Source organism: Hakea prostrata, chromosome 1, assembly GCF_041222555.1.
Source record: "Hakea prostrata isolate BN-2017 chromosome 1, UWA_Hpros_2, whole genome shotgun sequence".
NCBI lineage: Eukaryota > Viridiplantae > Streptophyta > Magnoliopsida > Proteales > Proteaceae > Hakea > Hakea prostrata.
Genome location: NC_142600.1, coordinates 24,853,002 through 24,867,121, shown reverse-complemented (window position 1 = coordinate 24,867,121; position 14,120 = coordinate 24,853,002). Strand labels below are relative to the sequence as shown.

The 14,120-nt window shown below is 41.7% G+C and overlaps 1 protein-coding gene across 1 annotated transcript in view; it reads left to right on the top strand.

Annotated features, from left to right (window-relative positions):
- Window positions 1-1,151: 1,151 nt before the first annotated feature.
- LOC149028437 (uncharacterized) overlaps window positions 1,152-14,120 on the top strand; it is a 39,102-nt gene continuing 26,133 nt past the window's right edge. Inside the window, exon 1 of the mRNA XM_089136578.1 lies at window positions 1,152-1,784. Within this exon, the coding sequence (XP_088992704.1) occupies window positions 1,579-1,784 (206 nt within the window). The 5' untranslated portion in view covers window positions 1,152-1,578. The remainder of the gene's footprint in view (window positions 1,785-14,120) is intronic.

The following is a 14,120-nucleotide window of genomic DNA, read 5'->3' as shown; positions in this document are numbered from 1 at the left end:
GCCTTGGTCCTATAGTGTATCACTCCCATGAGTATTCGGATACGATTAGATCCGGCTAGGTGGGGTGTGACACATAAGGTAGAGGTTTTCCATGGCTTGAATGATAAATTGGCGGCTTGCTTGCATGGATGGTTCAAAAGATACTTCATGCATGGCAAAAGGGAGGTTTTTCTAAAATCCTCTGCCCTTCCTCATGCGAATTATAGTGAATTTCATTTCAAATTACCAGAGACCGGGAATAAGAAAATTAATGCCCAGGTGTGTTGGTTTTTCCATGGGTGTCTTGGTCGAGATTATGTGGACCTAAAAGCTCCGAAGGTCTCGGTTTCAAAGAACGCAGTTTACATAATAAGGCATCGTTGGCTAAAGTTGCTTGGTGTTTATGGAAGAGTCCACAGTGGGTGTGGGGTAAATTAATGAAGAAATCGTATTTCCCTAATACGAACTTCTTTGAGGCAGTTTTGGGGCATACTCCTTGATGGGGTTAGGGTAGCGTCTTAGCGGGTCAGGAGGTGTTGGTGCAGGGGCTAAGATGGATGTTTTGTTCAATCAGGCGAGCCTGGGCTATGTTGAACCTGATAGAATAGGCCTTTGGTTGAGACATTTTTAACCCTGAATCATGGTTAGAATGGGCTTGGACTGAGCTAAAGGTCTGGACTCCTAACTTGGATTTCGAAAAACCTAGCCCAACATGACCTTATTTCACCCCTACGTACATGATTCTCTGGTGCATGGGTAATTCGGATTAAATTACTCAATAATATTTTTTTAGGGAATTCTTCAATAATTTCTAGTCATGAAATGCCACAGAAATCAAGGTGGGGAATGCAACATGTTAAATGAACGACAAAACCATTTCTGAAGATGTAATCGAGTTGCGCGCAAAGCTGGCTCGGATGAACCTAAGACAAAATGAAGAAGAAGAACAAAAAAAGAAAACTGTGATATATTTTTTTTTCCTTCTCCTTTCAACAAAGGTGTTTTTATATGTAAGAAGTGAGAATATTACAAATATCATTAGCAAAAGTCAGATCTCATGACTTCTTCATTATCGTGGATAAGAAAAGATATCATGTCTGTCAGAATTTCTTCCTTTTCAGATCTGAAATGTTAAACCGAATTACTTTAACCCTCTCTCCTCCCAACGACATTCTATGTTGTCGTCTTCGTTGCCGTTTCTTTTCCACTCCACGATGTCCTGTTCAATAGACAAGGCATTGAGAATCTGAGATTACGGAAACACTTCTCCTACAAAAAAAGAGTAATATTTTCAGAGGAGTGGGGGATATCCAAAAAAAAAAGGTTGACGCGGTTGTTAATCATGGTGTTAGTAATTCAACCTTAATGGCTTAATTATCCCTAGTGGACAGAGATACTGAAGATGCCGACTATTTTTATTGATCTACAGTTTCTGTTTTGGTTTTCTTGTCGGGGCAACTATAAGCAAATCCAAAACGTTGGTTCTCTTTGAAGAGCAAGAAACCACTGAAAAAGCGGGAAATGGATACTTCATCTGCAAACAATTCCTAGCTTCCTCAAAAGTCCATTTTCCTTCCATGGGCATGCCTTCCAAAGCAAATGCTATTCTTCTCCTCAGCCTTTCTGTGGTTATGTTCTCATTGGCTATACAACATCCATTACCAATCCGTGATTCCCCCTCGTCCGAAAGATAAAATTCTATCGTTTGAGAAAAAAATGAATTTTCCGATATGGGTTTTTGTTGTTTCAATCATACTTTGCCTCCTACTGTCTGGGTCGTCTTCGATAGAGAACTTCCGACAAGCGTAAGTCGTTTCTTTTGTTCTCAGTTTTTACTTATTTAATGGGTTGATTTTGGTTGGTTTGTAACACAAATCGACGTTGATGGTCGGTTCTCATGTAAAGTTATAGATTAAGGTGAACATGTCTCTGTTACTTGAAATTTAGACTGGTCACTCAATTTTGTGTTTCGTCCGTTCTTCCATTTCTCTTTCACAACCCCTACCAACGGGCCAACGCAGACACCTCCACCCGACAACCCAAACAAAAAACCTCCCAAAATAAATAAAGAAACTTAGCTATTTTGTCTGTAGATTTCGGTCTGTGATGCATCGAATAATATTTCAGTTTAATGCTACTAGACCTCTGTTAATTGGATATATAGTTCTTTGTGGTGGGATAAGATGCGAGCTATATGACTTTTAATTGACAAGGTTGATCAGATCAACTACTCTTCTGTATTAAACTGCATTCTCTGTGATGGTGGTTATTAATGGTTTACTTAGGATGATGAAACCCGCTGCTGCCATTACTTGAATCAACAACTCAATATTTATCCGAAGTAATTTGCTAAATTTAGAAAGCACGTGTATGGCAAAAAGAAATGCAACTTCTGTGCAAGTGGATGGTGATCATTCTGTGTAGGAAAAGTTTGATAGTGCTATAGGGTACATCAAATTACCAGACAATTTTGCTTTCTGCAAACAAAGTTGCAATGAGCTTTGCTAATTTGTAATCTTGCAAAAGGTATGCCAAGTCCATGAAGAGTATGTATGGAGTTGTAAGCAGATAGATGACACATATACTACATCCTCTTACACCTGTTACATTATCAGTAACTAGTTCTTCGACGTTCAGGTTTTGATTTAACCCCTTTTTCATCCGGACCCACAATTTATTAACAATTTCTTTTGGTTCATTTTGCTTGTTGGGTTTAGTGATGAAAATCACTTTATCTTTTGTTTGAATTCAAATTTGAATTTGGTGGGTCCCACTTAGTGTTAAACATGGGTAGGTGTTTGGTATCATTAAGAGGGCCTTGGGAGAGGTAAATGGAGTGAGAAAGTGACTTTCTAGGACTTCTAAAGTGGGTTTGTGCAAAACGGGATTGAGCTTAGTAGTCTTCTTCTTCTGTGGTTTTGCAAGAAAAGGGTTCTCTTCTCTCTGTATTCTCTCCATTGCCTCCATTGCCTTTGCTTGGTTGCGGGTTTTCTTCAAGGCTTAGGTGGGGGTTTCTAGGGGTTTGAGAGGTTGTGCCGGTTGAGGTAACTTGTATCCTCTCAAATCTTGTAATATTTTGAAGATTAAAATAGTGAAATCCCTCTCCGTGGATGTGCTTCTCGTTTTTGGGTTGTGCCCGAATTCTTGTGTGTTGTTTGCTTCCTTTTTCATTCTTGGGATGGTTTGTTGTTTGTTTGCTTTGTGATTGTCTTTCAATTTATATTGCCCAAGATCCTTGGTTTATTTTGTTCATTTGGGTGATTTGTTTAATCATCCGGTTCCTTGGATTGGGTCTTGTCTTCCACATTGCTCTATCTAAATTGATCTATCTGGGCCTATCCCCACATTTTTGTCCTTTCATCAGCATTATAGAACTGGTCAAGGAAATCTGGTGCAATGAGCAGGTAGTTGTTGATCTTCTACCCAAGCTTCATTCTTGGCCATGGCCTAGAGACCTTACTCCTTTGCATACTGGAACTCTCTACTGATGCTCACTTTTGCCCTTTTGGAAATGATAGTCTTCTAGATTGGTTCACTCACCTTGCAAATCAAGCTATGTATAGATCTAAGCTTACCAAGTGGAACTTTGGAAGGATATCCTAATCCATGACCTATGTACATGTTTTCAATGAATATTTTTGTTTTATCATAAAAAATTAGCATTACAGTGTTCATCTTCTTACTGTTCCTTTCTCTGGTTTTCGTTTCGTGCTGATAAACCTTGTTCATTGAATTTCCCCTTATCTTTATCACCTATTGCCTACTGGAGGGTCTCCTAGGTCCTCCGTGCTTTCGCTTGTATCTCTCACTTTTCTTTTATTCCCCTTCCAGTGAGTTGGTGTCCTGCCATTGCTAGCTTTTCTCACTTCTGATCTTGATGGTACTCAGGCTGAGTTTTGCAGTACATATTTTGATTTAATGATCTTATGGAAGGGCCAAACTGTTTGTGGTTGGGGATGTCATTTTTTAGAGTGGTGGGGGTTTTTTGCCCAGGGTAGGGTTTTATCATTTGTGCATCCTAACCATGAAATGTGGTGAAGCTTCTAAGCAAGGTTGTATGCAGTGCATGAGGCTCCAGCCACTGTGGGGGTCTGGAGAGGGTCCATCTTGTCACAGAGAGGCTATTTCCTGACTTGTATCCAATACCAGTTGGTCACAACTGGTCAAGATTCTAATTGGGAGAATAATCTAGAAACTTCGTATAGCTGTGGATAAAATAACAAAGATGGGTCAGTTTTGGCTGAAAAATCCACAATCAAGATATCTTGAGTCTACTGGTCAAACTTAGTAAACAAAACCAAACACTACATGTTGGCTGTTCCTGTGATCCCCTCATAAATGCTCCCTTTGGCCCAATTCAAATTAAAACTCATGACTGTAGAAGGAAGACCAACTTATGATTCATGTTATACCTTCAAGTTCAACTGAAAAGAATTTAGGTTTTGAGCTTCAATGCACTGCCATAGATATTCAAGACTGATTCTGCTGTTAACATCTATTCTTGTTGTTTCATGCTGGACCCATTCATATATTTTCTAGCTTGAGGGGGAGTTTTCCCTTGTTAAGTAGTAAGAATTGGTTAGATTTAGACTATTAAAGTTATTGTTGGTCTTATTTAATTTGGTTATTATTTATCTCCTAGTAGGATTATTAGTTTCATATAAGTAGTAGGCCTAAACCATCATGGGATTTATTCTGTCTTATCGTAGCTCTAGGTTTCTCTCATTTTTCTTCTCCACCATAACTCTCCTTTATAGTCACTTTTTCCTCCCTCTTTCACTTCACAGGTCTTTGGTTTTAAAATCTGTTTTGCTACAATTTTATTTAAAGTCAGGAACACATCATATTGGACCCTAGTGGAAGTGGAATTAAGTTGGTAAACTTAGGTTGGTTTGGTAGACTTTTGACAATACTCTAAGAGTCCCTATTAATTTAAATATAAATATTTTTTGACCAACCTTTTTTGTTGCCATTTGTAGAGGATCTCCTATGCAAGACAAAACATCTTATAGTGTCCTGGGGGAGCGATGACCTCTGCTACTCTCCTTCTGGTTAACCTCCTTTCCTAATGACCTCTTTTGGAAACACTATTCCCCTCCCCCTTCAGCTCCCCAACCCTCTACTCTCCTCCCTCCACCCCCCCCCCCCAACCCCACAAAAAAAAAAAAAAAGAAGTAAACCCCAAACACCCAAAACCTGGACTTCTCTTCTCACCCCCTCCATTCCTTTATCCCCCCCTTCTCTGTTGGATCCTCCCCTGGAGCCCTCTGCCCTACCTTTGCTCTTGAACAGACATTCAACACTGGAACTGTACCCTTATCGAACAATTCCTTGGCAACATTGTAAAGGCTTTCCTATTCAAACAATTGAAGGTCAAGGGTTGTTTGGATGTATACCTCCTCAACAGTGGTGTACTCCTGTTTAAGTTTCCCTCCCTAACTGCCAAAGACACTGTGCTTGACGGAGCCTCCTGGCTTGTCGGCAACAAGTCCATCTTCCTCTGCCAATGGGAGCCATCCACCAAGGACCACAAGTCTGACTTCAACTCAATTCCACTGTGGATTACCTGTTGTGATCTTCCCCTGGAGTTTTAAAATAAGGAGTGCTTCAGTAGACTTGGTTCAGTTCCAGGTATCTTGCTCTGCCCTGATGCCTGCACCTTGAGATTGGAGAGGCACTCTTTCACCAGAATCTGCATGGACTTCTCCACCAATGCTCCGCCTCCCTCCACTATCCACATCAAAAGCAAGAAAGGCTGTGCTGGTTCAGCCCGTGAAGTATGGCTGGCTCCCCCCTCATTATACTTGTTGCAAACTGTTCGAATATTTCTCAGCCACCTGCACAGAAGATCAATCTCAGTTGCTTGCTGCTGTAACCACACCAATGGCTGATGCCTCTTTGAACCCTGACTCTGCAACCACTTCAGGGAACCATATCTCTGGGCTTGTCGCTAGCCAGCCCTCTAGTTCTGTACCATTTCCTTTCAGTTTTTGTGCCACCAATCAGGGCTGCAGACGGTCTTGCCACAGTAGCCATTGATGCGAGGGCAGTCTGCCGTCTGGGTCTCTTCCAAATCACGCCACCTCACCTCTGCTGATGTAACTCCCAAATTGAGGGCTAGTCTTCAGGATCACTTAGATTGAATTTAGCAGTATTTAGGGTTCATAAAACTCAGCTGTTAGGGCTTATTAGGCCAAGTCACAGATGAACAGCTGCTAATTTGGGTTGATTATACCCTGCGGCTATAGGAAAGAGACTTCTGAACCCTGTGGCTAGCGTTTGTATGGTTTAGTGGTGAAGTTAGGGTTGAGTGGAATGTTGTTTAGGTTCAAACAGAGGTTTCTGAGAAGGTATTTGATTGAATACTGATCCTGAGTTTATTATTTTTCAATTTCAGATTCACTACTAGGGTTTAGGGTGAGGGAAACTAAGGAGATGAGAATCTAGGGTTTTGGGGTTGGGGTTGGGGCTGCTACTGGGTCGAAGGTTAATACGGATGGGGTCATGATATTCCCAAGAGGAGGTGGGATTTGGTGGAGGGAATAGGAAATTACAGGTTTTTAGGGTTTGGGGGAGGGTTTCAAGGTGCTAAAAGAAAAGAGGGGAGGAATGGGAGAAAAGAAGAGGGGAGAGGTGGGGTGATTGGTTGCTTGATTAATACTGCTGTGAATTGAAAATAGCTGAAGAAGAAAACTCAAAAAAGGTGCTGCAGGGTTTCCTCCAACTTGGAAACCCTACACCACTCCATCTTAGGGATTGGGGGAGGGTTTCAAGGTGCTGAAAGAAAAGAGGGGAGGAATGGGAGAAAAGAAGAGGGGAGAGGTGGGGTGATTGCTTACTTGATTAATACTGCTGAGAATTGAAAATAGCTGAAGAAGAAAGCTCAAAAAAGGTGCTGCAGGGTTTCCTCCAACTTGGAAACCCTAAACCACTCCATCTTACTTTCTTGGCTGTAAACTCTCTTCTCAATTTTTATTAATCATCAATAACTGAATTGGTTACAAGTCTAGGCCTTGAACTTGTAGACTAATTAATAAAGAAAACCTACTTGGACTTAACAAATAAAGGAGTCCTAATTGAAATAAGCTAACAATTAAAAGGAGTTTCTATTTAAGATTGGTATCCTACTTGGACTGGGTCTGTTACCTAAGTACCCATGGAATGACGCAAAAGCATAAGCAGAAGTAGATATAGACTCCTGGAATTATCCTTCATTCAACTAGACTCACCAGGACTACAAAAGGGAAGGCAAAATGACCAATTTGCACAGGCCAGGTTTAGCCTTCCTGGGGTGATGTGAACTGCCAGAAGCTCACTAGTAGAAGCCGCAAGAAGATCTAGGGCAGCAGCCCTTTTCCCACAAACCCATCGAGGAGCCGCACCATTCAAGGGTAGTTTGGTCATTTTCCAGGTGCCATATCCTCTCTTGAGTTATTAATGGAGAATCAAAAGTTCCCTAGGAGTCTAGAGTCAGATCTACTGTTACTTTGCTGATTGGATCACTACTTTGATATGTCAGAATCCTAGTCCATCTAGGAGTGTGAGTCTGAAGAGGACTCTTATAGTCAGAGTTCTAGTAGTTGTTAGGAGTCCTTTTATCATTTACTTTGCTTATTTAAATTCAGTTGTAATTAGTAGTTTCTAAGTCTAGTTTGAGTTGGAACCCAAGTTAGAGTAGAAGTCTTTAGAAGAGTAAGTCTATTTCAGTTTGAACTCCCTACGTATCAAGTTCTTGTGGGACAGTGGAACAATGGAAGTTCCTTTTTGTTCAAAGCCAGGGAATGTAACGAATCAGATTGATTATTGAATAAAAATTGCTGAAAATTATAGGCAAGGAGGATCAAATGGGTTGAGGTAGGATTTCCAGGAGGAAACCCTGTGGCAACCCCAGTGTGACTGTCTTCATCAAGTTTCAAGCACTCCAGGCAGCAGCATCAGCAGCATCAGCCTTGTTTCTTAACTCCTTCAAGTTCCAGCTAGTAAGTACCAATTTTCCATCCCCAGACCCAAACCCTAAGGTCTCAGCTCTCCCCTTCAGCTCTCCCCTGCAGCAAACTTCTGGTACCTTCCTAACTGTAGAAAAGTTAAAACCCTGCTGCCCTTCATTCTAAACCCTAGATTTCAGTAGGAATAACCTCAGACCCACCCCTTTAGCCTTTGGTTACAGCAAGCAGCATCCCCACCCTTGTAAAACCCTAGAAATCAACCCTACCTCTTGCGCAACCCAAACCATAGATCTGAAACAGAAAATTGCAGAAAATTAAGAAAATACTGAATTAGTTTGAAGCCCTCAACCTGTAAAATATCTATTGACTGAACCTACACCTCGGCTTCACTTAACCCTAGCTGAACCTAAACCCTAGAAGCCCTAGCCACAAGCTGAAAAAACCCTAATTGGGTCTGCTATTCATCAATAAATCTGTAAAAATAATCCCTTCCTCCCTGGTTTACATCAGGGGGCAAGAACAAGGGTGCTGCCCTTGGCCTTTTTTGGGGCCCTTCTTTGGATGGTCCTGGCTGGTTACATCAACTCCTACTTTGCCGTAGGTGATTACAAATACGGCCTGGTTGCTGCTTTTGTTGAGCCTACCCTCTGCTCGCTAATTGCTATAAACCTGCTGCCCCTTCACGCTGACACAGCGTCTGCTGCTGCTCCAGGTGTGCCAACTTCCCTTTTGGCTTTTGCTTTCCCATCCTGTATACTTTTGAACTACTAGAAATTGATCCCCTTCCCTTGTCCTCTTTCGCCATCCACATTTGTCACCCATTGACCAATCTCCTCACCTTGTTGCACTCCTTCTGGATGACCCTTCCTCTCAGTCCCATTTTTGTGAAAACCCCAATTGGTTGACCTTTCCCCCCTTCTCCCTGCCCACCTTTATATCTCTCTCCCTCACTTCTCCAAGTCTCCTCATCTCCCTCGCTCCTTGGGCACCCAAATCCTTCCTCATGGGTATGTCCTTCCTTCTCTTCTCTTGGGATTGGCCCAGCCCTCACCATCTTTTGTGATCCCCATCCCTTACATTGCTTCTCGTACTAGAGAACCCTTATGGGTTGCCCTATCTCAGACCTGTTTCTCCTTACCCTTCTACCTGCAACCCAACCCACCCCATCTCTCCCTCCCTCTCAGCTCAGTCCTCTCTGCCCAACCCGTCTCTTGATCCAATTCATGTTCCTCCTCTCCCCACTTTGGCCTGACCCATTTCCCAACTCTCTCCCTCTCTCCCCTTCTTGCACCCCTAGCTAGTTTTCCAACTCCCCCTCTCAGCTAATCGCCTCCCGTCCCCTTTGCTCTGCTCATCTCTCCTTCCCCTCCCCCTCTCTCTACCCCTCTTTTGCCCCCCTTGTTCCTAAACCTTTCTCGACCCACTCCCTCTAGCCCAGCCCCTTATCCCTTGTTTCCGAGTCCCCCTCTCCCTTGATTCCCCTATCCTCTCCCAGTCCTAACTCCCCCAACCCTCCACTTAAGGACCCCCCCCCCCCCCCCCCCCAAAAAAAAAAAAAAAAAAAAGAAGAAAGAATTCCCTCCCTCCGCCAATTCTCAACTGTTCCTTTCCTCCTCTTTCCTTGTCATTCCTATGCAACTGCCTGATCTGGGGATTATTAATTATCTAAAGAGCTTGGCTAGCTCCTTCTCCATCACTCGCTCCCCTATCTCCTCTGGTCACGGGCAGCTTGTCTCTAGTGATAAAGATCTCCCTTTGTTGTGAAACAGTGACATCATTGAGGATGCTACTGAGACCGACTAGTCAACCTTAGCATATTCTTCTAGTTGTTATGGTTGTAACTGAAGCAGCCGCATCACCAAATCGATGAAGTTTTCATTGTTAACTTCAAGTATCCAAGAAACAAGAAAAAAAAAAAATTAGTGTAACAACTAGGTCTCATTTTGTCAACTGTTCTGAGTTTGCTTTTCTTTCAGTGCTCGCCTTATAGCTTGTTTTTAGGCTTGGTGCCTTTAGTTGAGCCTCTCTTTTCTATCGCTGATGTAACCCTGGAATATAGGGCCGTTAGTAGGATCATTTCTAATCTAGGGCCGGTAGTAGGATCTTTTCTAAGAATCAGCAGGCACTCTAGGGTTCAATATCTTGCTGTTCTAGGTTTAGGTCTGGAACTCAATGGGCAGCAGCTAACTTGCATCAGAAATACACTTGAAACCCGGTGGCTAGGTCAGGTTTGATTTCAAGCCCCTGGATCTAGGCATGGGGGAGGTTTAGGGCTAATTGGAAAGGGTTTGTCCAGGCTAGGGTTTGGTCTGAAAATAAGAAAAGTATTCTGTTTTAAATAGAACTGTAGTTGCAGAAATTTTCCCAAGTTAGGGTTTGTAATTTTTAGGGGTTTTTGGTATTCTAGGGTTTCTAGGGTTGTCAGGGTTAGGATTGGGGCTGGGGTTGAATATAGGTTAGGGGAAGGGGATGGTAGTCCTAAAGCAGTATGTACATGGGGAGAGGGTTTATGAATGGGTTCACTTACTAGGGTTTAGGGTTTTAACAGAATTGTACAGAATTCTGAAATTTCTAGATTCTGCCACAAGAGGGAAAGAAGAGAAGGAGAAGAGAATGGGGGAAGTGGGGATTGGAGAGAAGGGTCTAGAGGAGCAATGGGAGTCAGCCATGGGGTCCTAAAGGGAGGGGGAAGAGGGTTGCAATGGGGATAGGAATAGTTGGGGCTAGGGTCGGGGATGGGAAAGGGTGCCACAAGGCATAGGGGGAAGGGGGAGGGTTGTGTTGAAAAAAATTGATTAGGGTAGGCTTATTGATCAATGATCTTAAGCCCTCTATTTATAATTATGTGGAAAGTACACTATTACAAGGAATAGAATTTTACATGAATACAAACTCTAATTTAACTCCTATACAAACTCTAATTGAACTCCTAGTAGAATCCTAACACTCCCCCTCAAGTTGAGGCATAGATATTAGTCATGCCCAACTTGCCTACAATAGGAAGGAAATCTCTTTCTTTCAAACCCTATGATCGTCTCTCTCTCTCTCGATTCTATGACTAGGCTTGCTACCGTTGCGACTAAACCATCGTTGCTCTTCAACTTTTCAGCATCCATCGCTTCCAGCAGTTGGCTTTTTTTCCCCCTTCCATCGCCTTCCAGAAGCAGGGACTTGTTTGTAATTTCACATATCTTCAGGGGCTTGTTTTTGATTTTCCATAACTTCAGAATCAGAATCAGAATTAGAATCAGAATCAAGATCATAATCAAAATCAGAAAAAAAAAGAGAGCAGAATTGGCTCATATCATTACTCAGACTTGTCATTACTTAGACTCGTTTGGGTTGTTCGGCTATTGCATTTTGCAACATTTTCGTTACTTCGAAAGGGTGAAGACTGAAGAACTGCAAACAATTTTGTCAACATGACAACTATTGATGGTACTCCTGCTACCACTAGCTCCAACCATTACCCCATTCTTCATCCTCTTTCAGTGAGATTTGATGGAACAAATTATTTGATCTGGTCTCAATCTGCTTACCTCATTATTGCTAAAAAAGGACTTGTTGGACATATTACGGGCACCACTATCAAACCTACTCCCATAGGTGTTTTACAGGATAAATGGATCTCGAATGACTCTCTTATTATGTCATTTTTTTTGAATTCCATGAGTTCAAATATTGCCCGTGGATATCTATTACTTGATACTAGCAGCCCAAATCTGGAAGGCTACTACTGAAACATATGGGCAGTTGGGGAATGATGCCTAGATTTATGAGCTCCAAAAAAAGCTTAATGAGATTACCCAAAGGGAACTGATCACTGCCCACTATTATGCTGAGTTACGATCTCTTTGGCAGGAGTTGGATCATTATGGGGATTATCACCCGACTAATCCAGATGATGTGGCTACTTATAGGAAGCACATTGATAAGATTCGAGTATATGACTTCTTGGCCGGTCTGAACATGGAGTACAATCAGATCAAAGTGCAAGTATTAAGTCGTTCTCCCTTTCCTACACTTGAACAGTCTTATGCCCTTGTTCAGTGTGAGGAAAGCTGTTGTTTAGCCATGCTTCATGCTCATATTGTGGAGAAATCAGCATTACAGTCTGTTATCACTAAATTTGATTCAGCTAAAGAGATTATCAAATGTGAGCAGTGTCACAAACCATATCATACCAAGGCAAATTGTTGGAAGCTCCATGGGAAGCCTGCTGATTTTGAGCAAAAAAGAGCACAAAAAAGAGGAAAAACGAAAGCTCATATTTTGAGACAGTTTCTACAACACCCTCTGCAGACATTGGTTTTTTATAGGAGGAGTTCGCTACTCTGCGACGTATTCTACAGTTTTCTACTGCCGGTACAGCCTCGACCACTGCTTCCTCTACTACCCATATCAACTCCTGCCTTGCTACTTCAGGTAAAACTTTTACAGGCTTTCAAGTTTCTTCAGTTTCTACTCCTTGGATCATTGATATAGGAGCCACAGATTATATGACAGGTTTATCCTCCTCTTTCTTACAATATTCTCCAACTTCTAGAAAAGATACAGTTCAAATTGCTGATGGCTCCTATTCTTCCATTGTTGGAAAAGGGACCATTCAACATTCTCCATCACTTTCTTTGTCTAAAGTTTTACATGTTCCCTCTTTCTCTACTAACTTGCTCTCTATCAATAGTCTTACACATGACTTGAATTGTACAGTGACATTTTTCCCATCTTATTGTGTCTTCCTGGATCTGGTCACGTGGGGAAGGAGATTGGATGTGGTAAACTAGACAATGGACTTTATTTGCTCGAGCCGATTGAAGCATCTACTTCTGCTCTGATACCATGTTGAAAAAAAAAAAAAGATTAGGGTAGAATGGCTTATTGATCAATGATCTCAAGCCCTCTATTTATAATTAAGTGGAAAGCACATTATTACAAGGAATACAATTTTACATGAATACAAACTCTAATTTAACTCCTATACAAACTCTAATTGAACTCTTAGTAGAATCCAACAGGTTGGGAGGATGGAATGGGTTAGGGGAGGGGGCTGGAGTTACACTTGATTAGGAACTGGACTGTTGAGTAGTTGCAAGGTTTGATGAAGCTCCTATGGTTGCCGCAGGCTTGAGGAAGAAGAGAGCTAAGTTGAAAATAGCAGAATTGAAAGGCTCCAACATCGTGGGGATCTTCCTTGGATCCCGCTACACTATTGTCTCCAAAACTCAGCTTTTTATTATTATGAAAATCTGTTTTGTTACATGGTGGAGGGGCTATTTGTAGCCTTGTCACATTGAAGGAATCTAACTAGGACTCAACAAAGGAAACCTACTTGAACTCAACTAACAGATCCTATTTGGATTAGAATTCCCTTGTACAATTAGACTTAATTTATAAACTAGGAAAGGACTCTTAGTTCCTAAAAAAATACAACTTGCAAAATGAGATAATGACTTTAAGAAGGAATCCTACTTGAAAATTGGATTCCAACTAGGACTCCTACTCAAACAAGGACTGTAACCAACTGACCAACTGAAAAACAAAGAGTAGATCCTAGCTCTTAAAATTGTTCTGGGTTTTTCTGGAGCATTTTGGAGCCCGAAGGAGGTGAGAAAATGGCCAAATTACCCATCATAGGGTTCGGCCACTCTTTGGGTGTGCCAATAGGGGCTTGTTTGGGCTTAAATTCTAAGGGGCTCTATGGTTGCCAATCGTGGTTTCATCAGCCTTGCTTTTGTTTGAGCTCTTCCCTTGGTGCTTTTTGTAATCTCTCCTCCCTTCCCCTCCTTCAATTGTGTTTCCTTTGGTAATATATTTGTTTATTCATCCAAAAAGAACCTTTTCATTGGCAATATCAGTTTGATGCATAATTTCTTTGGCACCATGATGCTACACATTTTAGTTCTTCCTTGATGGCTTCCTAAACCTTGATCGTCATCTTTGAATTGATTCCGAGGAATTTATGGTCATGCTAGAAAGGGTAAAACTGTTCTCGTATGTTTGGTATAGGCAACTTGGACCGTGTCTTTATATTATTAGGCGATATTTCTCAAGCATTTTTTAAATTAAGATTCCATTTTTAAGGGATTTATTTTGGTTATCTGATTTTAAGTTGCGCTATTGCAATCATAAAGATGCGAGTTTGAAACATAGAAACAGTGTCTCCGTGATGCAGGGGTAAGCAGCATGCTTATGCCC